This window comes from Anoplophora glabripennis, unplaced genomic scaffold, assembly GCF_000390285.2.
Source record: "Anoplophora glabripennis isolate ALB-LARVAE unplaced genomic scaffold, Agla_2.0 scaffold388, whole genome shotgun sequence".
NCBI lineage: Eukaryota > Metazoa > Arthropoda > Insecta > Coleoptera > Cerambycidae > Anoplophora > Anoplophora glabripennis.
Window position 1 is genome coordinate 237,052 of NW_019417171.1, and position 21,399 is coordinate 258,450.

The following is a 21,399-nucleotide window of genomic DNA, read 5'->3' on the forward strand; positions in this document are numbered from 1 at the left end:
ATCGGTCGATAGCCGCACGGTTTAAGGCATCAGTCCTTTAATCGTGTGCAAATTTCTGCCCGGGTTCGATTCCCGCGGCCGGTAGACCGTAGATTAGCTATGCTTGTACGGAGGATTGGCACCCTCTGTGCAGGTATGGTAGGGTGGAAGAATGTTGGCTTGGGTCAATGTGAGAGATTGACACCGGTTGGCATTTGACCACCCCCCTAATTAATGAGGTTTTCCAGGTTTCCCTCATTCCTGCACTGAATGGTGGTTAGGGCCTACCAACATAAGTCGTTCTTGGGCGCAAATGCGGCCTGCTTAAAAATAATAATAATATACCGCCTCCTCTCCCGCACAAGTCTCCGACTTCTGGGCTAATTCTCGTGGTTAGAATGAGGGGTAGAGATATTATTATTATTATTAACGTATTTATTTTATTCTTAGAAGATTTTGACAAGTAATTTTTATTTACAACTAACGCATTTAATGTATTTTACTGACGATAGTGATACACATTTTTTCTCAAAAATGGTACTCCAGAAAACCCTGCATATGTCGTAATACCTTTCCCTACTCTAATTAATTAATAGGTATACAATCAGTTTTACAAATATTTAACCAACCTCGCTTCTTATCATTTCAGAGATTCCAATTGTTTTGATCGGACACATCTCTCTAGATAGACACCTGCCCTCCTGGAACTGGGAAACAACAATTTATCACTTACCCTGCTGCCGTGCCTAATAATGGTCTCCTCGAGGGCGTGCACCCACTTCTGCCTCTCTTCTGCGTCTCTAGCTTGGAAGTGGAAGGTCTTGTGGTCGACCGTCACCGTGAACGTGCTGTCGTCCTCGTCGTCTATCCCGATGACGGCCCCCTTTAGACGGACGCAGCCCCTCCGTACCCCTCGCATCATTTTCTCTTTTGACTGCAAAAGAAAACAAAGTTCCCTTTAATGCAATAGCACTGCAATACATATTTTATCTTGACGACTTCTTAACTTGTTGCTTTTCATTGACAATAGGTTCAGTCAAAGTTTGTTTTCACATTTTCCGGAAACACCTAACCTCCTAAATATGTGGTGAAAAAATCGGGTCGATTGGTTTAATGTTACCCGTAATATAAATTTCTAATTCCTAAAATATTTGGTGCGGTCCAAGCCGTTCGAAGAGCATTTGTGACGTCACACCACTCGACTGGTTCGACTCGATGGTTCAACGCGCTGTTAGTTATTGTCTCAAGTTGTTTAAGCCTAGGTTATCCCAAAAGTAACGCAGGATTTGAATTGTGCGCCATTTTCACTCCGAAGAGTTGGCAACATTGTGCAGGGTCACCTGTGTAGTAAACACGTTGCAGTTGGACAAAATAGAGTGCTATACGACGGATGAGCGAGTGAAGGTTGTAAAAATTCATTACAAATACGGAGAGTGTGTAGCTGAGACTATGCGCAAATTACGTGGAATCTTCGGTAGAAGGAACGCACCGAATGAAATGACTGTGAAAAGGTTAGTTGCCAAATTTAAACAGGTATTGGCCGTTCAACTAATTGTGTACTGAATATGAATTAAAAAAAATAGCTGAATGAGCCCATTACGATTAACCGTGTTAATAAAATATTCCCATTGTTTTTAAAATATGTGGGTGAAATAAAAAATAAAAGAGAATATCACTTTTAAATCCAGGGAAATTACAGAACAGCCTTGTTAATTTGAAAGGATAAACGCAGTTATAATTATGGAAATTTATACTAAATTTTACAATTGCAATGTGTTTTACTCACCAATTTAATTGAAATACCTTGTGTAGAATTATGTATTGTAATATATACTTCTGATGACGTACTTTCTTACATTGTCTTGTTACACTTTAAAATGTATTACCCTTAATTATTTTTCACGTTATATTCACGTGATTGCTGAAGACTATGAGAAACATCAACGTTGTGTTGTTTATTTTAAGATTAGTTTATTTAGTAGATTAGTATGTTAATCATTATCAAAATTCATATTTTATAAGAATGAAGTTAGCAACTATGTAGTTGTTAATTAAGTTGTTTTTAGCAACATCTGAGTAAGTGCTGTTAATGCATTATAACCTAATTATAATCTAGCATTTTATTATTTCTGATCGAGTGAAATGAATTTAGTGTATTATTAGAACATATTATAGAAGTGAATATTTCATGAGAGTTAAATGAACAAGACGAAAATTGAAAATAATGGCATAACATATAAAATTATTTAGATTTACATCAAAATTTTCTTTCTATGTAATGACGCAATTGGAAACTTTTTAAATAAATTTAAGTCACTAATTTCTTTTATGCATTCCATCCATCCATATATTTAAATACTATTAGTCTAAGTAGTATGTAGTTAAAGTAAATCTTTCTTTATTTTCCTAGTACAGGTATTTTTATAAAATTAAATAAGGTATGATTCTGAAGTATGGAGTGAAGCTGCAGAATGTCTAATTTTAATTTTTGGTCCTTAAAATCCAGACTTACAACAACGCATTTTTAAGGCCGGTCGTCCTTTGGATGCGTTTTCGTCCGAATTGGATTCGTTAGAAAGCGGATAAGAAAACTACTTTCCAAAAGATAATCGCAGCCATAAAAAAAAGTTGTCTGTATTTTTCATGCGACGTATGTTATCCATAGTATTTTTGCCTCCTGATCATGAATCCGATGTCAGAATTGAGCTATCACATCACAGGAATTTCTTAACTTCAAAAAAACAGTTCAAAAATAGCAAAAATGCACGTAAAAGTGCTAGCAAAAATACAAAAAAATTTTTTTCTATATTCAAATGGTCATTTATATGGTTAAGACCCTGCCGAATGTGAATTCGTGGTCAGAATTGATGGTTCTCTTTCTAGCCTCAAAAAAACGGGTCAACTAACGTCAGATATAACGAATTTTCAAAAAATAATAGATTCGGGCCAAATTTGGTATACGGGGGTTTTCGGGGTCGCTGATCACTAGAATTTGGGGTTTTCGTCGGCTAGTCATAGGCGTGTTAATCGTAAACAAATAAATAAACATAAAAATAAATAAATTTTCGTACTTTACTAGCGAAAGTTCCTTTTTTTACCTCTTGGCGTATTCGACATTATTAGAATATTAAAACACGTATACACAGAGCAAACGCGAAGCCAAGAACTGCCGTTATTACCGGTTTTGTACGATTTGCTGTAGCGAAAGGCCGACGCGACGGTTATGATCATCCGACCGAGTCCCGAAGTCTACTGGATCACGAATTCGAGGTCAGAATTACGAAATTCATTTTGTAATATTTTTGTTTTTCTTTATAACCCGAGTACCCAATCATGTTTTACCCTTCTTTTTTTCGGATATATCTTGTTCTTCTTTCTGTAAAATATTTATTCACGGGTTTTCTGCCTAATCTCAGGTAAAGAGTACATACATTTTTAAAAACGAATTTTGTAAATTTGATCTCGGATTTGGACTTAGGTATGGACAAAAAGCGTCTAGTAGAAAAAAGATAAAAAAATATAAAAAATAGCGTTTTAAAGCTTAAATGGAACAGATTAAGGGAAAAATAATCACATTTCATCAGCACCCCATTTACACCCTCAAAATTGTGCCCCAAAATTATAATTTTGAAAAAAAAAATACATTTTTTGCTCTCGTTTGAAACAATTTTTTTTTCAAATAATACAAAACATTTTTTTATAGTTTTTGAGATGAGGAATAAGAATCCATTGTTTAAATTGAGCTAAAAAAATTTAGAACCCTTAAATTTACGAATATTTCAGTTTATGATATTTTTATATCAGATTTCCGCTCTTATGCATCGATTTGCTTGAAATTTGGATATTAGGTGGGGAATAGCTCAAGAATCAAAATACACCCTATGCTGATATATATTTTTACCCTGGGGGTGGTTTCTACCCCTTTGAAGGGGTTGAAAATAAATTTTGTCAAAATAATCCCGGGAATCGTTTATAATTTTTTTTATGAAAAAATGAATTTTCATTTGAAAAATTGAATTTTCAATCGCAAATAACTCAAAAAGTATTGATTTATCAAAAAAATTGTATGGAACATTTTTTGCTTGAAATTAGTTGCTCTATATACTCCCGGGATTATTTTGACAATTTATTTTCAACCCTTTCAAAGGAGCAGAAACCACCCCCAGGGTAAAAAAATATACCTATCAGCATAGGTATTTTGTTTCTTGAGCTATTCCCCACCTACTGTCCAAATTTCAAGCAAATCGATGCATAAGAGCGGAAATCTGAGCAAAAAACATCATAAAATGAAATATTCGTAAATTTAAGGGTTCTAATTTTTTTTTAGTTCAATTTAAACAATGGATTCTTATTCCTCATCTCAAAAACTATAAAATAATGTTTTGATTCATTTGAAAAAACATTTTTTTTCAATCGAGAGAGCAAAAAATGTAATTTTTTTCCAAAATTATAATTTTGGGGCTCAATTTTGAGGGTGTAAATGGAGTGCTGGTGAAATGTGATTATTTTTCCCTTAATCTGTTCCACTTAAGCTTTAAAAGGCTGTTTTTTTAATGTTTTTATCTTTTTCTACGAGGCGATACTTAATTTTGTCCATACCTATGTCCAAATGAATTATAGTGCGCCGGATACCAAATTTGGCGCAAATGTGTTATTTTTTGAAAATTTGGTCGGCCATCTTGGATCTGCCATCTTGAATTTTGTAAAATTGACCTCGAATTCGTGATCAGTGACCCCGGAAACCCCCGCGTAGGTACCAAATTTGGCGCTAATCTGTTTTTTTTTAAAATTTGGTCGGCCATCCTGAATTTTGCAAAATTGAATTCGTGATCAGTGACCCCGAAAACCCCCGTATATCAAATTTGGCGCTAATCTGTTATTTTTTGAAAATTCGTGATATCTGACCTTAATTGACCTTTTTTTTTTGAGGTTAGAAAAAGGACAATCAATTCTGACCGCGTATTCCCGTTCGGCGGGGTTTTAACCATATAAATGAACATTTGAATATAAAAAAAAAATTTGTATTTTTCCTAGCACTTTTACGTGAAGTTTTGCTATTTTTTAACAGTTTTTTGAGGTTAGGAAATTTCTGTGATGTGATAGCTCAATTCTGACACCGGATTCGTGATCAGGAGGCAAAAATATTACGGATAACATATGTCGTATGAAAAGTAGACAACTTTTTTTTTGTGTGGCTGTGTAATCATCCATATTATTAACAATTATACGCTTAATTGATAAATCAGTATGTATGAGTATGACTGACTTCTGCAAAGCAAAAACTTGTCCAGTGGACGATATCACATGGGCGAAATCTAACAAAATTATCAGTCGCGATTTCTGACGAAAATAATTCGGTCGAAAACGCATCCAAAGGACGGTCGGCCTAATGCTTACTGTTGTTGCTGTTGCTCACTGGCAAGAAGTTTGATATTCACTATGTTAACCCATCTCTTATAACATGGGTCGGCAAGTCATTTTAAGTAGAGTCCGGATACTTTTGAAAATTTTTAACGAGGTCCAGAAAAAATCATTTTCTTTACTAATTTTTTATTTTAATTTGCACTCACAAAATAATATGAAATAAAATAGATAGGCATATTTGTATTAAAAAATCAATGGGAGAAATTACATTTGCAGTCTTGAGCTAGTTTTTTTTACTAACCTACTAACCATTAAAAAATGATAAAAGTGGCACTCAAACGTACTTTTATCTACAGAAAAATATTTTTTAAATAATTTAAGTAATTATTCTTTAGAAAAATTCTTGGCGGTCCAGTTTTTACCTTCCGTGGTCCGGATCTAGACCGCGGTCCGCTAGTTGCCGACCCCTGTCTTATAAGATTAGAGGGATTACCACCGTCATCAACTTTGCTAACTTTTACGTATATGTATCAGGATGTTTATTTATTTTACTTATTGTTTTATTTATATATTTTATTTTCAAACTAATATTCTCAAAAAAAGTTGAGATATGAAATATCTCAGTATCATGGGGCTGACTATAGATATTTGAAAATTGAATAGTTACTTTCACTGACACTTTCCCAAAAATTTCTTGTGTATACAATCGCTGTATCTGCATATGAAATCGTGTTATTGTGGAAACAGCAGTCTCTTTTGACCCATTGTGCATGTCGCTAAAAAGAGTTTTTAAAATAGACACATGCTCCATGCGAAGACAAGCGCTCTCCTGAAGTCTCTCTAATGTCCAGATGCGACAGAAATGTTGCCCCTAGGTACATATTTATGTCTTTTCAGTGTTATTTAAGCGAAATGATATGTATAGAATCCTTGTCTTCATGTGTGCATATCCCGTAACTCGCGATATGAAATCATACTACTCTTTAAACCTTAAAGTACAAAAATATTGTTTATATACAGGGATGGCCAGAAGTACGGAATAGAATTCATATCTTTTGAATGAGTTAATTTTTTTTAAAACGCCGAAACACGTTAACTGATGATTTTCCCATCTTTCGGTTATATAATAATTAATTTTTCTTCAACCCCCTAACCCCCAGCTACCCCTACTTTTTTTTCAAATGGAAACATAAAGCATGAGGCGGCTCGTTGAAAAGCTTATAGAAAACTTAATCCAGCCATACCAAATAAACAAGTTTTATTTTTTCAATAGCAAGGTTTTTAGGGTTGTATAAAACACCTACTTAACAAGTGAAATAAAATTTAATTATCTTCAATGTTATCCTCCATGAATTTGCACAGAATAAAATAAAGAATTTGAAACTGTACCTATCACTGCTAACGCAAAAAATATATTTTTTATGTTGCGTTTTTTTGGCACCACTTACTTGCCAGGCTTTCTGGTTAATTTTTCGCTTTAATTGTAAATTGGAGTTCGAAACGTTACTATTGTGTCAAAATCAAGTTATTTACTGAATTGCAATGGTATTGTCGGAAAGGCAACGCATCGAAATATTGATATTGCTTGGATGTGGAGACAAAATAAGAAGTCAGGCTGAAGTGCGCGATTTATTTAATGCGAAATATCCCGAAAACCAAATCTCGCAAGGGACAGTTAGTAAAATATTTCACAAATTTGAGGAACACGGTACAGTACAGACTTTGCCCAAAACTGGACGGGCACGTGCTTTGAATGAAGAAAAGAAATTAGACATTGCATTAGAACTTGTTGAAAATCCTCATACTTCAACTGTTTCATTGGCCCGCAATCACGATGCTTCTCGAACTGCAATTCGAATGTTTCTGAAACAAGAGAAATACCACCCCTATAAGGTATGTCTTGTCCAAGAGCTTTTGGAAGACGATTATGATAGGCGATTACAATTTTGTGAGGAAATGATGAGACGGTGTGACGACAATAATGGTTTTCAACGAGACGTACTTTTTTCGGATGAAGCTACGTTTTATTTAAATGGAGTGGTTAACAGGCACAACTATCGCTTTTGGTCCCAGGAAAATCCACACTGGACATGCGAATCGCATACGCAGCATCCACAAAAAGTTAATGTATGGGCAGGTATCATCAACAACAGAATCTTGGGCCCATTCTTTTTTGAAGAAAATCTTACTGCCGCACGCTACCTGGATTTCCTAACATTTGACCTGATACCTGCTCTAGCTGTGATTTTCCCTCATGAAATTGATCCAGATATACCGAATGAAAGAATTTGGTTCCAACAAGATGGCGCTCCCCCACATTTTGGTATTGATGTTCGAAGATACTTAGATGAAATGTTTCCAAATCGCTGGATTGGTAGACGGGGTACAGTTGAATGGCCGCCAAGATCCCCCGACTTAACACCCCTGGATTATTTTCTTTGGGGATATTTGAAAGAAAGAGTCTACCAGGACAGACCGGATAATATTGAGAATTTAAAGAACAAGATTAGGGCGGAGATGCATAATTTACCAGCTGAAGTCATTCAGAATGCTGTGGACAGCTTTTACTATCGTCTTGGAGAATGCCAAATAGTGAATGGAGGACATTTTCAGCATTTGCGACATTGAGTTTATTTTTGTAAATTATCTAGTTGTTTCAATTTCTAAATGAAAAAAAACTTGTTATTGAAAAAATAAAACTTGTTTATTTGGTATGGCTGGATTCGGTTTTCTATAAGCTTTTCAACGAGCCCCCTCATGCCTTATGTTTCCATTTGAAAAAAAAAGTAGGGGCAGCTGGGGATTCGGGGGTTGAAGAAAAATTAATTATTATATAACCGAAAGATGGAAAAAAATCAGTCAACGGGTTTCGACGTTTTAAAAAAAATTTACTCATTCAAAATATATGAATTTTATTCTGTACTTCTGGCCATCCCTGTATACTAATACAGCCGCCCATTAGCTAGTTCTATAATTTGGCGGAGTCGCCAGTGATAATATTAAATTCCGAAGCTTATGTCATCAAAACCCAATTAGTAAATTTACGACGGAAGAATTCGCTTATGAGAGTATTTATTTTTAGATTTTTTATAGAAAATTTAATAAAAAAATTAATTAAATGACAACTGAAAAGGGGGAATGACTTTTTTTAAAAACCTCCAAATGTGTTAGAGGTCCAAGAGAAATTCCACAATATGCTATTTGAAAAAAAATCATTGATAATGTTAGTATTACACATGAAAACAATTTAATCGATACTCATTTAAAACGGAAATTGATATGTTGTACCAACAATAACGTCTAACACTTTTACTTAAAGTCATCATTCATATATAGTCCAGTCGACAGAGGCCGAAAAGTTACTGTTGGTGACATTTCCTTGACAACTCGGAAATAACTACACAGGAATACTTTAAATGATGAGTACAATAACATGCTAATTTGCTGACAAAGTATTTTATCAGGAAAAAAGTTATTAACAATTTAATCGTGAAAATTTTTTTTTTTTAGTTTTCTTTAAATAACTCAGCGGGATGACTTTGTACGAAAAAATGCTTAGGACATGATTTTGTGCGTAATAAAAATAGCTACAAAATGGCGTGGTCCTATTACGAAATTTGCAATAATAAAGCCGTGAAATTGAAAAAACGGTATAAAACGTCAATTTTTTAAAGTTGCTGTAAAAATGTCAGTTATAAACAAAAAGTGATAAAACTTTCGAAAACTATAGTTCAATATAAATACAATAATGACGCTAAAGCCGAAAATCGGGAGAGCAAAACTTTTTGTTCTATAAGGTTTTATACATCCATCGGCATCTAAAACTCGAAACTTTGCCAAATTTGTTTGAAGTTTTGCTGACACTTGAAACTTGGTATACACATAGTGTAAATATGCAGAAACCAAAAGCAATTTGCAAAATTCAATTATCTACATTTTTGCAGCTTTGGTAAGGTTTTATACGTCACCCTAGTTTTATACGTCACCGTTTTTTTAAATTTTTGGAAAAATATATATATTTATAAAATATTCCATCATGGTAGACTAACCAGCACAATTACCTACAATTAAAAAAAATAATAATTTTCATCGTTTAGATCCTAAGCTACTTAAGATTTTGCGCCTGTTAGCCGTAGTCGTACATTATTAAACATAGCAACATAAAACAAAATCGTACGTGTGGGGTAAACCTTTAACTTTTCATTTTCGAGCGCGAGTTTCGCTCTTCGGCGCTTGTATACTATTAGAAATATGCAACCGTAAATTTAAACAATTGTTTACTTAAAGTTAAAGGTTTACCCCACACGTACGTTTTTGTTTTATGTTGATATGTTGAATAATGTACGAGTATGGCTAACGGGCGCAAAATGTTAAGTAGCTTAGGATCTAAACGATGAAAATATATTTTTTTTTAAATTGTAGGTAAACTGTGCTGGCTAATCTACCGTAATGGAATATTTTATAAATATACATAAATATACGTCCAAAAATTAAAAAAACGGTGACGTATAAAACTAGGGTGACGTATAAAACCTTACCAAAACTGCAAAAATGAAGATACTTGAATTTTGCAAATTGCTTTTGGTTTCTGCATATTTACACTATGTGTGTACCAAATTTCAAGTGTCAGCAAAGCTTCGAACAAATTTGGCAAAGTTTCGAGTTTCAGATGCCGATGAATGTATAACACCTTATAGAACAAAAAGTTTTGCTCTCCTGATTTTCGGCTTTAGCGTCATTATTGTATATATATTGAACTATAGTTTTCGAAAGTTTTATCACTTTTTGTTTATAATTGACATTTTTACAGCAACTTAAAAAAATTGGCGTTTTATACCGTTTTTTCAATCTCACGGCTTTGTTATTGCAAATTTCGTAATCGGACCACCGCCATTTTGTAGCTATTTTTATTACGAACAAAATCATGTCCTAAGCATTTTTTCGTACAAAGTCATCCCGCTGAATTATTTATAGAAAACTACTAAAAAAAAATGTTTCAATATTAAATTGTTAATAACTTTTTTCCTGATAAAATACTTTGTCAGCAAATTAGTTGTACTAATCATTTAAAGTAGGCCTGTGTAGTTATTTCCGGGTTATCAAGGTTTGACACAGGCCGAACCTCTACCAACTGGACTAATAATCTACTCATATTTCCATGATTCTGTTTAAAATATTCTCAAAACGACTCGGATCAAACTTAACGTATGCAATAAAATAATGCATTTAGTTTTAATTTAAATAAGTATAGTACGTATATACAAACTAGCGAATCATTAAAGCAAATCCTCTTTAACACCTTAACTGGTGTATTAAAAATTACATAGGTAACTAGTATTATTTCAAGTCATACTATTCATTAGCAACGAATTACCAAACAAAAGTAGTTGTTTGACCCCAGTTGCATTATAAATTTGCGTAAGACTTCCAGAAACCCCAGTACTTGTGCGGGGCTTGGGTAGGGTGATACCAAAAAGCAAAAAAAAACAAAAAAAAATAAAAAAATTAATGATATGGCTTCTGTGGTGCAGTTTTATGAAGACTTTATGTCGGAACATTCTGGTACGTAATGATAATGTAATTTTGACCATATTTTCTTTAAACAGTAAAAACAGTTATTTTATTTGAGCCAAACGAAAATTATTAAATCGAATATAACCTTAAAATTAAAACTTAACTGTTCCTTTTCAAGCGAAATAGTTTCAATTTTGTTTACAGTTTACAGATAGACACAAGTTGTCCTTTTCTTTTCTGGGCATCTTTATTGAAATTATTTTAATAGACAGCTCAATATACAGAACAATTCTGCATGCAATGTTTTTCAGACAGAAAGTTTTTACACAACAAACTGTTTTTGTCACATATTTATTCTTTTATCATACGACAATAAATTATTACAATAAGGTAACAATATGTGCAACATCTTCTCATCTAAACGTAATTAATTGTTGCTCTATGAAAACTAATTACAAGTTTGCATCTTTCGAGAAATTTCCAACCGTCTTCATTAAATCTGAACTGAACATAAATCTATACATATATTCATATCCATATTTAATGTAGATGTTAGAAGCCGCAAAGGGTCAGCTGCTTTACTAACAAATATAAAATAACAGCCTTCGAAATGAATTTCAAATAGAAACTAATTTTATCGGCATTGCTCCGATACTATTTATCCACGCTATCACTCTGTTGATTAAAATTATTTAACAATAAATCAAACTTTTAATATTTATTGCCCTTACATTGTAAAATAAGGTAAGAACAGATATAATATTTAGAGCATTGAAATGATATAGTATAATAAGTAATTATATATCATTATAAATAATAATAGTAATAGCAATATAAAAAATAATACCGTCACTTTTTGAAGGCCAATTTTAAAGCTTCTATATATTATACTGGGTGTAACGTAAAGGTTGGGAATAAATTAAAGGGTGGATTTTTTTATTTAAAAAATATTTTTTTCTCATATGAAGTTATGCTCTACGGGTTTTCTTTTCCAAGCTACAGGGCGCTAATAAGTTTCAAAAAAATTAATTTTTCTCCAATAAATCGAACATTATAAGAAAATGGAACGAAATTTTAGCCTTAGCTTAATTAGATAATCCCTAGGAACAAGAAAAAGATTGATTTGTAAGTTACTGAGTGGCGTGCGTACGAATTGTACCGTAAGGTTTTTTGAGGAAAATTATGGTACGCCACTGGTAAAAACATTTTTTAAATATTTTTTTATGATCCACTTCTTATTTTAAACAAAATTACCCTCTTGCGTTTTATTTCTAGCTCTTGTTATTTTTCCTTAAATAAAACTTTTGTAAATACCATTTTCCCCCACTGCTAATATAGGAAAATAAAAATAACATAAACATTATGAAGTATGCTTTGACTCAGCCACCGAACATGGTCAAATAGGTATTGAAAAAAGATTTTTGCATTGAAAATGATATTAAAAAACTAAATTTTTTGAAATTATTTAGCACCCTGTAGCTTGAAAAAGAAAACCCGTAGAGTATAATTTTATAAGACAAATATTTATTTTTTAAAATGAAAAATCCACCGTTTAATAATTTATTCCCAACCTTTACGTTACACCCTGTATATTATAAATAACTATATTTTATTAATGATCATTTAAAAGGCAATCCTTAAGATGCAAAAATAGTTGAAATCTTTCTATCATGGTTATAAATGGGTGATGGTTTTTGTTAAAGATCAAACAAGAACAACAAAACTTTAAAAAATTACATTATTTAATAATTTCAATACGTCAAGTGCGTGATTTTTCCATTAATAAAATTTAGATATATAATTTTTAGTTTTTATTTCAGATAATTGTTAATTACTAATTTGTGTATGTGGTTAGATATATTTTGCATACCTAGATGCTTGGTACCAACGATTTACTGAAGATTTAACATTTGATAAGATTTAACACAATGTTTATAATTAATTTGAATTAGTTTAATACCTTCGAAATACAGTAAAAGTACAAGAGATAACGATAAAATGCATATTTCAATTGAAAAGAAATTTTACCTAGATATAAAAAATCGAAAAATAGGGTGATTTATAAATGGTGGTACTATTTTATTTAGAAAAATATGCCACCGATACCCTGTATCTCCGCTACTGGAGCATGTAAATTTTAGGAAAAGCCCTCAGATTTTAGACAATATTTACATAAATACATGTGTCAAATTTCAAATTATTTCACTTACTAGTTTTTAAATTATTTAAAAAAATTAAAAATATTTTCTGAAGTTTAACACCTTGTATCTTTTTAACGAAGCGTCCTAGATAGAAACTTTATAGGAAAGATTCCCCTTAAAATTCACCAAAGAATACAAAGTTTTATTTTTGGTCATCATTTGTGAATCACCCTGTATGTACGGTGTTTCATTAGGAAAATATGTTTGCATCTCTGAAAAAAACTAGAAGTTATAGAGAAATATAGCGTACGCCACTGGATTTTACTCAAAAATTTGTATAAATACCCTAATTAGAAATAAAACTTAGTCACATTGATTAAGAGAAACAACACCGCACAATTTGTGAATTATGCAATCAAATTTTTTCAGATCCAAGAGTCGAGAACTGGACTTTTATGGACACCCCACTACCCACTTTATTTATAGTATTGGTGTATTTAGCTACCGTACTAGTGCTCCTACCGACGTATATGAAGAACAGGAAGCCTTTTCAACTAACCCTAATTATTAGATATTACAATATTTTTCAGATAGTAGCATGTTCATTGATCATTTATAAGGTAAGAAAATAGACAATCTTTATGCGAAACATGATTCCCAACTTGCCTTTAAAAGGTTACTTTCAGTGTATAGGGGTAGAGTCCAATAATGCATTGACTATTCAGAACATTTTTTTAGAATATGTCAGATTTAACATCGTACCCTTGTGATAAAACTTTTTGAAGTAAATAGGTATTTTTCTATACAAAGATTTTTCAAGAACGTTCTCTTTCAAGTACAAGGTGGGCCAAAAGAAGTCATCCGATGTTGTTTGGCTCTCATTTTTTTTTCTAAATGAAAAACTTCGATTCTGTTTTTTGATTATGTTTATTTGATTCTTTAGAATTTTATTGGTCAAGTCGAGAAGATGATATCGGCCAAATGGGCGCCGCCACAATTGATTGCTATACGGGCTCGTTTTATGGCATTTTTCATCACTTCGGCGAGAACTTCGGGCGACAGATTCTCGCACTCGTGTCGAATGTTGTCCTTGAGGGCTTCCAGGGTCTCGGGCTTGNAGAACAGGAAGCCTTTTCAACTAACCCTAATTATTAGATATTACAATATTTTTCAGATAGTAGCATGTTCATTGATCATTTATAAGGTAAGAAAATAGACAATCTTTATGCGAAACATGATTCCCAACTTGCCTTAAAAAACCCCACAAAAAAAGTCTGGAACGGTTAAATCGGGCGATCTTGCGGGCCAGTGCAAATCGCCAAAACGAGAGATGAGGCGACCCGGGAACGTCGCCTTTTGAATATCGGTTGTGGCTCGCGCAGTGTGTGCCGTTGCTCCGTCCTGTTGGAACCACATGTCCTCCAGTCCCAATTCGTTCAATTGCGGCAGAAAAAACTCGGTTAACATGGCCCTATAGCGCGCACCGTCCACTGTTGTCGTTTGACCAGCGGCGTCCTCGAAAAAAAAAAAATGGCCCGATGACTCCTCCAGCGTGAACAGCGCACCATGCAGTCATTTTGAGCGGGTGTAATGGCTCCTCGTGCATCACTCGTGGATTTTCGGTGCCCCAGAAGCGATAGTTTTGCTTGTTCACGTACCCGCTGAGGTGGAACACTTCGTCCTCGAGATTGAGGATGGCTTGGGCGTAGGTTACACGCGTTTGGCGGTCGACAGGCAGCAGCTGATGCACGGACTGGACTTTGTACGGGAACATGCGCAGGTCTTTGACGAAAATTCGCCTTAGGGACGACCGGCTGATGGCTAATTGCGAGGCACGGCGTCTGGTCGATGTTTCTGGCGACAGCTCGACATCCTCGGCAACAACGGCGATATTCTCGGCAGAACGGGCGCTCCGGGGCCGTCCACTCTTGGCAGCGTCTGGTGTGGTCCCATACTCTTCAAGGTTGGTGGCCAAACGGCGCAGTGTTTGCGCAGTCGGTGCCGGACGACCGGGGAATCGGCGACGGAATTCGCGCTGCGCCAACACCACAGATGAATTGTTACGCAAAAAAATAGACACAATTATTCCGCGTTGTTGGGGAGTGTATCGCTCCATGGCTTGTTCACTTGTATTCTACATCTGTCTAGTTGACAAATGTCAAAACAGATTTGACATTGGCCGCCATTTGCAAAAATAAGAGCATCTTCCAATAGGGTGATTTCTTTTGGCCCACCTGTTACAAGGTGATACAATAATTAAAGAAAAACGACTCTTTTTCTTCTAAATTGAAATCGTCTCGATATTTTTTATATCTGTTATAGTTTCGGGGTATTTTTTTATGTTTTAAACTAATTTCTTGTTCAATTACTTTCTTGAACAAAAAATGCAAAGCGTCAATTGGGAAAGTATAAAAAACAGATTTTTTGATCACCTATGCCAGATGGAGCATTTTTTGAAAAATGCTGTCGAAATTATAAGAGGTCTGAGGGGTTTCAACTCTCAAAAAAGTTATTTGACGTAAAAGACAATCTTCCTTTACAGATTTAGCCTATTTCCAATCAAAACTTTTGTGCTATTTCAGTTTCTGTTACTGTACATATAATCCGTATGATATTTATCCAAGAAAAGAATAAGCCATTCCCTTTATTTTATATTCAGCACATAGATAAATATATCTCTTGAAATTAGATGTTAAAGGAAACTATACTGAAGATATTAATCTTCACTTGCAATAGCCGCCATTTAAACAAAGTATATAATTTCCTTAGATAGCCAATGCGGGATGGATAACGGGTGAATATAGCTTTGGATGCCAACCAGTAGATTACTCCGACAATCCCAAAGCAGTAAGTGTGGCGATGGCCTTTTTCTGGTACTATTTGCTGAAGTTGGCAGAACTATCGGAAACCATATTCTTCGTGTTGAGGAAGAAATTCAACCAAGTTAGTGGACTGCACTTGTACCACCACGCATCGACTTTATGTTTGGCCTGGATAGGATGCAAGTTTCTTGCAGGTAATTTTGATAAATTTATAAAAAAATGTAGAAATAGAAATCAACAAAATTATGTTTACTGTGATTAACTGTCGAAATTTGTTGGTACTAATTGTTTTTGTATTACAGGCGGAATGGTGTCCGTGCCAATCATGTTAAATTCCTTCATACATGTTATTATGTATGCGTACTACTATTTATCCTCATTTGGCCCAGAATGGCAAAAGAAGTTAGCACCTTGGAAACCAAAATTAACTATAATGCAAATGGTAAGTATAGATAGATTGGATCAATTCTGGACCTCCAATGTTAGAGTTCCTCATCTTTGCTTCCTAGTTAGGTTTCGCAGCTTTACAACACAGTGGCTTCTCTACATATCTTCTAGATTCCGGTTTTTCGCTTCCGAACAGTAGACAGCGCACCTTCAAACTCTCAAAGTACTGGAGTTGCGGTTTCCTATTTCTCCAGGCAGAACCAGAACCTACACAGACTATCTTCTACCAGAACGAAATTTGCAGATGTTTCCTACTGTTGGTCCAGAGATTTTTCACCTACTGCAGCATGAGCATCTTAATACCCATGTAGTAGTGTTCAAGCCCTTATAGGGCTGTAGATGCGCCTGTTTTGGCTTTCTCATTGTCCCGTTGTCCCTCAAGTCTTGGTATTCAAGCTAGGGTCAAATAATATTCACTTCCTAATATGTATAATTTTCTTCGAAAGAATTAACTTAAAAATTACATGACCTCTTTTGATACACATTCACAATAATCATCATAATTTCCGTATTTTTTAATAAGATGAATACTGGTACTAAGAATACTTAATTGATGTCTATTTTTTTTATAGATACAATTCACTATTTTGATTACTCATTCCCTCAGTGCTCTCCAACCCACCTGTAAAATTCCGAAACTAATGTTGCTTCTATACGTTCCAAACATACTGCTGGTCTACAAAATGTTCTACGATTTCTACCAGAACAGCTATCAGAAGAGGAAAAGCGTGTAAGCTATTTAACAATCTGTAATAAATAAATGAAAACGGAAATTTAAATATTGCAAATTCTATACCCACAACTAAAAATCCATTAAAACTACGTTTCCACATAATATTTACATTATTTATATACTTACAGTTTTTAAACTTTTATATATGATATTTTTAATACAACTTTAAAAATGTTTAAATTCTAATTACTAGAAATTATAAATGAGACATGTTGTAAATCAATGTTCATTTTGTATTTAATTAAAATTAGGAGATAGTCAGTAGTGCACCCAGAAAAAAAGTTACGAGAGCAAAATTTAAATAAAAACAAAATATCTCAAAGAGACAAATACTCTCTATGTAGGGTGAAAATAATGGGTCTTTCCCCAACCTGGAAATTTTGCCGAACCACTACTTTTGTCGAGGGGTGGGGATATTTTACTTTCCTAACATTGTTTAGACAAAGGATCAACGTGAGGGTCCTTTGCGAGGTATGGTAGGTCTTCCTATAAACCTATGCTAAATTTGTATAGCTTCTGTGAAATACACCGACATACAGGCTATTAGAAGATGGACGAGCATCGCGAGCCTTCTCAATATGTTAAAAAATTTATTAAAACCGTCCCTTAAACACAGTTTAAGGGAAGATTTTTTTTACAGAACTTCGATATCCTGTAAATGTGTTGTGGTTTATGGTTTGACCTACTTATTTGTAACACGCTATATAAATTGAGTAATTAAACAATAATTAACAATTAACAAGCAAAATAATAAAATATAAAATGATAATGACTTCTACTCCGAAGCAGATCTATGGTCTCTTGGCTACCCTCTTGGGTGCACTACTCCTGTAATTATATATCAAAAAAATTAAAGCAAAATGAACTGACATTTTGACTTATAGACTAGGCCCTTTAAAATATAGGGCATATGTAAAATACGAATTTTATTTATTTTTATGACAACATTTATGTAAATTATATTTATGCAATTTTTTTTGTACATTTCTGTTCCAATCAGAACCAGATATGTATCAATGTTCGATAACAATATCGATATAATTATATTGTCGAATTAAAATTGTGTACTCTGGTTCTTTAATAACCTTAAAATATATAACAAATAAATATTGGAAAATTTACATACAACCATATTACGCCGACAATGATTAGCGCAATGTAATTGTCTAATAAAGCTTTATTAGTTGAGTTAACGCATATTTGAACAGTTTTCGTTCATCACTGTGATGGTTCATTAATTAACTAATCACAAAATGTAGTTCCCGCAATTTTTATAGAATCTCTTAAAACCTACATGTCAATGCAATGACTATACAAAAGTAGGTAATATGCAATGTTAGCATTAAAAGATTTATAGTTTAATTTATTGTTAATTTAATATAGTTAATATGACAAATAAATTCACGTCTTTTGATATTATTTTGTTGTTTTATTTTTTTTTGTACAAAAAACACAGTTACTAGTTTATTTGTATAACTTTGTCTGCATCAATGTAATATCAGATATAAAAAAAACTAATCCATTAACGCTGCATAATTACATTTCTCGATTTGTCAGTATCCAAATTAGGTGTTTTCTTCCGTGTCATATGCGTGCAAATGGAAAAAATGTGTTATTATCTTCTCCTTTTTTATTTCAGTGTGGTTTTAAAAACGGAAACGTGTGCGAGTGTTAGTGGCAAATCTATTAATAAGGGTGGTTGTAAATGAGCGAATTTTACAGATCACGAATGGTGTATGATAAACAAGACAAAACATCTGTTATACTGCAAACCAGGAATCAGGAATACTTTAGAATGAGCCCTATTGAGATTAGTAATTTGGGGTTAGTTAGCATTAGCACTTTTAAAATTAGTTAAACCTCTTCATCATCGAGATAAAATGCTAAAAATTGTGCTGGCGCCAGGCATTATTTGCAATTAGTCTCAACAAATGGATTATAGAAGTATTCTATTAGAAATATGGTTTCTAATGCAACGTAACCATTTAGAAGTAACAAAATCATGGACGTAGTAGTTTTGCATTTTTTAGGATATTATCCCCAAGAAAATTAAAAAAATTCTACACTAGCGACTTTTTGAAATTTTCATAACTGCATTATTGTATTTTAAATTGAATTTCTCACAAAAAACTTATAGGAATATTTTGTGAAGACAAATAATATTGGAGTTGATTTCGATTTATTCAACTGAGAACGGGCTTGTTTTCCGAATTAAATATCTATATAATCTTTTTTCTTAAAAATATCAACCGAAATTAAGGGCCCCATATTCTTTAAATAGTGTTTTCCGCAAAGACAAATAATTTCAAACATTTAATAACTGAATAATCTAAAGCTTATCAAATAATAGGAATGTTATGTCATGCTACCTGAGTATTTTCAAAGACGCCGCAGTAAAACGAATAAACAGGTGCAAAAAACGATCAAGCCATCAAGGTTTTAGGTACTGAAATCTACGAAAATACTAACTTTTTTATATATAATTCCACATGTAAATATTCTTATAACATTTACTTGCTTAGTCCTACATATAAAATTGTTTACTTTATTTATAAGTACGTGAAAATAATCCTTAAAATGTGGGGTTAGAATAACAGCAAACGCATGTTTTACAAACGCTTTTTTTAGTTATTATTTTATTTGAGTAAATTTAAATGGTAACAATGAATAAACATCAAGGATTTTATCTTTGTGCTTACTTTTGTTCTACACGTTTTACTTTTAAAGATTTCAGTACCTAAAAACGCCAGAAATTTCACTATTTCTTGGCCAGGAATATGGCCACCTTAAAATGGACTTGTCAAATTTTCAAAATATTCAGTGGCGTCGAAATTCTACGGTTCTTAATAATGGTTAATCTACCTTAAACAATTTAAGAGATATTTAAATAAATGTACTATTTTTTAAATTTTAACATCCTGTATCTCGAAAACGAAGCCTTTTCAGGCACATTTTTATAGAAACTATAACTCTAACTATAACGAACTCTCGTTCGTGACCGAGAATCTACCAATCTACCATTAAAATTTGACAGAGAATTTCTGTCAAAGAATTTCTGACAGAAATTAACGTTCTGTATAATTCGTTAAACTTTTTGTTTCACTTAAATTATTTATTTCTGTATTTTTTTTTTTTGGTTGTTTTATGTCTGCTACTATGGTTAAACACTGACGCCAAGTGACGAGTGAACCAACATGGAAATTTTGCCGAATTCCTACTTTGTCCTACGGTAGGGATATTTTATTTGTCCTCATTGTTTAGACAAGAGACATATGGTTTTATCCTTTCTGAGGGATCTTTATATACAAATCTCACTTAATTTGTACAGCTTCTGTCAATATACCGACGTACAGGACACTAGAATGTGGACGAGCATCGCGAGTCTTTCCTGAATGATGACTAATCCAAGTATGTACTAACCGCGATCAGAGTTGTTCGACTTTTCATTTTAATGACATGAATGACAACTCGTTAGGTCGCACTCGCATTTGATACATAATTTGTTTAAGAACTAATCAAACTAGGTGAATGCCCTTCCAAAATATATGCCAATTAAATTTCATTACACATCGATTATTTTTGGAGATATTGGAAACATTAATAAAAAAGTAACTTTTAACATTTTCAAAAGTCGACGTTATTTTTCAATTTTTTTTATATTCAATTATTTATTGTTATTTATTTTAATTGCGGCACGTCAATCTAAAATGCCCTATGTAAGGATTTATATCACGCCCACGTCATAATTCTAAATTTTAATCTCACATCTGATAAAAGAAAAAATTATATGTTATGTTTACAGATATTTCATTGAAAGATCCAGTTCTATAAAAAGCTTTAGTGCGAAGACGAGTAAAACGTCAATATAAATAAACATCACTAATCCTAACAGTACAGACTAATTAAAAATACGAAATGAACGGATTTATAATGTAAAAAGGGTACAAGGACTCCTGTAAACGGCAGACCTGTTAGATTTTAATTAAGTTCTTTGAAAATTATGAAACTGTGAACGAAAAGTGTTTTTCTCGTTTTAATTCCCAGCGATTTTAGCGATTTGTACAAAGGGCTACAATTTTTTTATAGCTTCAGGAATTGTGTTATCGGATATTCTAAAAAGGTAAAAATATAATATATTGGCATGAGAATAAGGAAATTTCAAAGCAACTATTAGAAAATCACTGTACACTAAATTAAGTACGACAGACAAGATTTGAAATACACTGTAAAAAATTGAGCATTTTGATAATTTTACTTATTTGTGGTAATTGAACTAAAACTAAGTAGTTTCACTCAAATATAAGTACCCGCTAAATAAATTCTGCATATAAACTCGTATTTGGTACACTTGAAGCTAAATCGGAGTAAATGTTCTTATTATTGATGAGTGACCCCACCC

At 33.1% G+C, this 21,399-nt stretch overlaps 2 protein-coding genes across 2 annotated transcripts in view; one reads left to right on the forward strand and one right to left on the reverse strand.

Moving 5' to 3' along the window:
* LOC108907143 (oxysterol-binding protein-related protein 9) overlaps positions 1 to 21,399 on the reverse strand; it is a 120,961-nt gene that overhangs the window by 83,582 nt on the left and 15,980 nt on the right. The window contains exon 2 of the mRNA XM_018710687.1: positions 713 to 913. Coding sequence (XP_018566203.1) covers positions 713 to 913 — 201 coding nt within the window. The remainder of the gene's footprint in view (positions 1 to 712; positions 914 to 21,399) is intronic.
* On the forward strand, positions 10,798 to 18,419 carry LOC108907150 (elongation of very long chain fatty acids protein AAEL008004-like). The gene is made up of 6 exons (XM_023456004.1): positions 10,798 to 10,905; positions 13,428 to 13,569; positions 14,154 to 14,202; positions 15,768 to 16,014; positions 16,123 to 16,262; positions 16,840 to 18,419. The coding sequence occupies exons 1-6, from the start codon at positions 10,857 to 10,859 to the stop codon at positions 16,999 to 17,001; spliced, it is 789 nt and encodes a 262-aa protein (XP_023311772.1). The 5' UTR covers positions 10,798 to 10,856; the 3' UTR covers positions 17,002 to 18,419.